Source organism: Egretta garzetta, unplaced genomic scaffold (assembly GCF_000687185.1).
Source record: "Egretta garzetta isolate BGI_Z169 unplaced genomic scaffold, ASM68718v1 scaffold208, whole genome shotgun sequence".
NCBI lineage: Eukaryota > Metazoa > Chordata > Aves > Pelecaniformes > Ardeidae > Egretta > Egretta garzetta.
Window position 1 is genome coordinate 1,364,068 of NW_009260403.1, and position 547 is coordinate 1,364,614.

The 547-nt window shown below is 48.8% G+C and overlaps 1 protein-coding gene across 1 annotated transcript in view; it reads left to right on the plus strand.

The window, feature by feature from the left end:
- RIF1 (replication timing regulatory factor 1) overlaps positions 1-547 on the plus strand; it is a 37,019-nt gene that overhangs the window by 28,052 nt on the left and 8,420 nt on the right. Inside the window, exon 27 of the mRNA XM_035898942.1 lies at positions 366-455. Coding sequence (XP_035754835.1) covers positions 366-455 — 90 coding nt within the window. The remainder of the gene's footprint in view (positions 1-365; positions 456-547) is intronic.

A 547-nucleotide genomic window follows, 5' to 3' on the forward strand; every position in this document is an offset into this window, starting at 1 on the left:
CCCCCGTCCCTACAGCCTCCATCAGGCAGTTGTAGAGGGCGATCAGGTCTCCCCTCAGCCTCCTCTTCTCCAGACTAAACACCCCCAGTTCCCTCAGCTGTTCCTCGTATGACTTGTGCTCCAGACCCCTCCCCAGCTTGGTTGCTCTCCTCTGGACGTGTTATAGCAACGCAACGTCTTTTCTTGTAGTGAGGGGCCCAAAACTGAACACAGTATTCGAGGTGCGGCCTCACCAGCACCAGTCTGCTTCATACAAGTACCCGCTCGCTTGTGGTTAATGCGTTACACCACCCTGTCCTTCTTTTGTGTTTGGTTTGGTTTTTTTTTTTTTAAAGGCTGACTTGCCGTGTCTGGGTTTGTTTCAGAGTTGGTATTCCTGCCATGTACAACAATTTGGATGCGTCACAAGACACTACCTTATTTTCTCAGTACACTCAAAGCCAGGAAGACTCTTTGTAAGTAAAGGTGGCCAGTGTATAGGTTAAAGGTGCCCCCCTCTTCTGCTACGCTTCTAATTTAAGTGACTTCTATTGTAGGGGAAAATTCA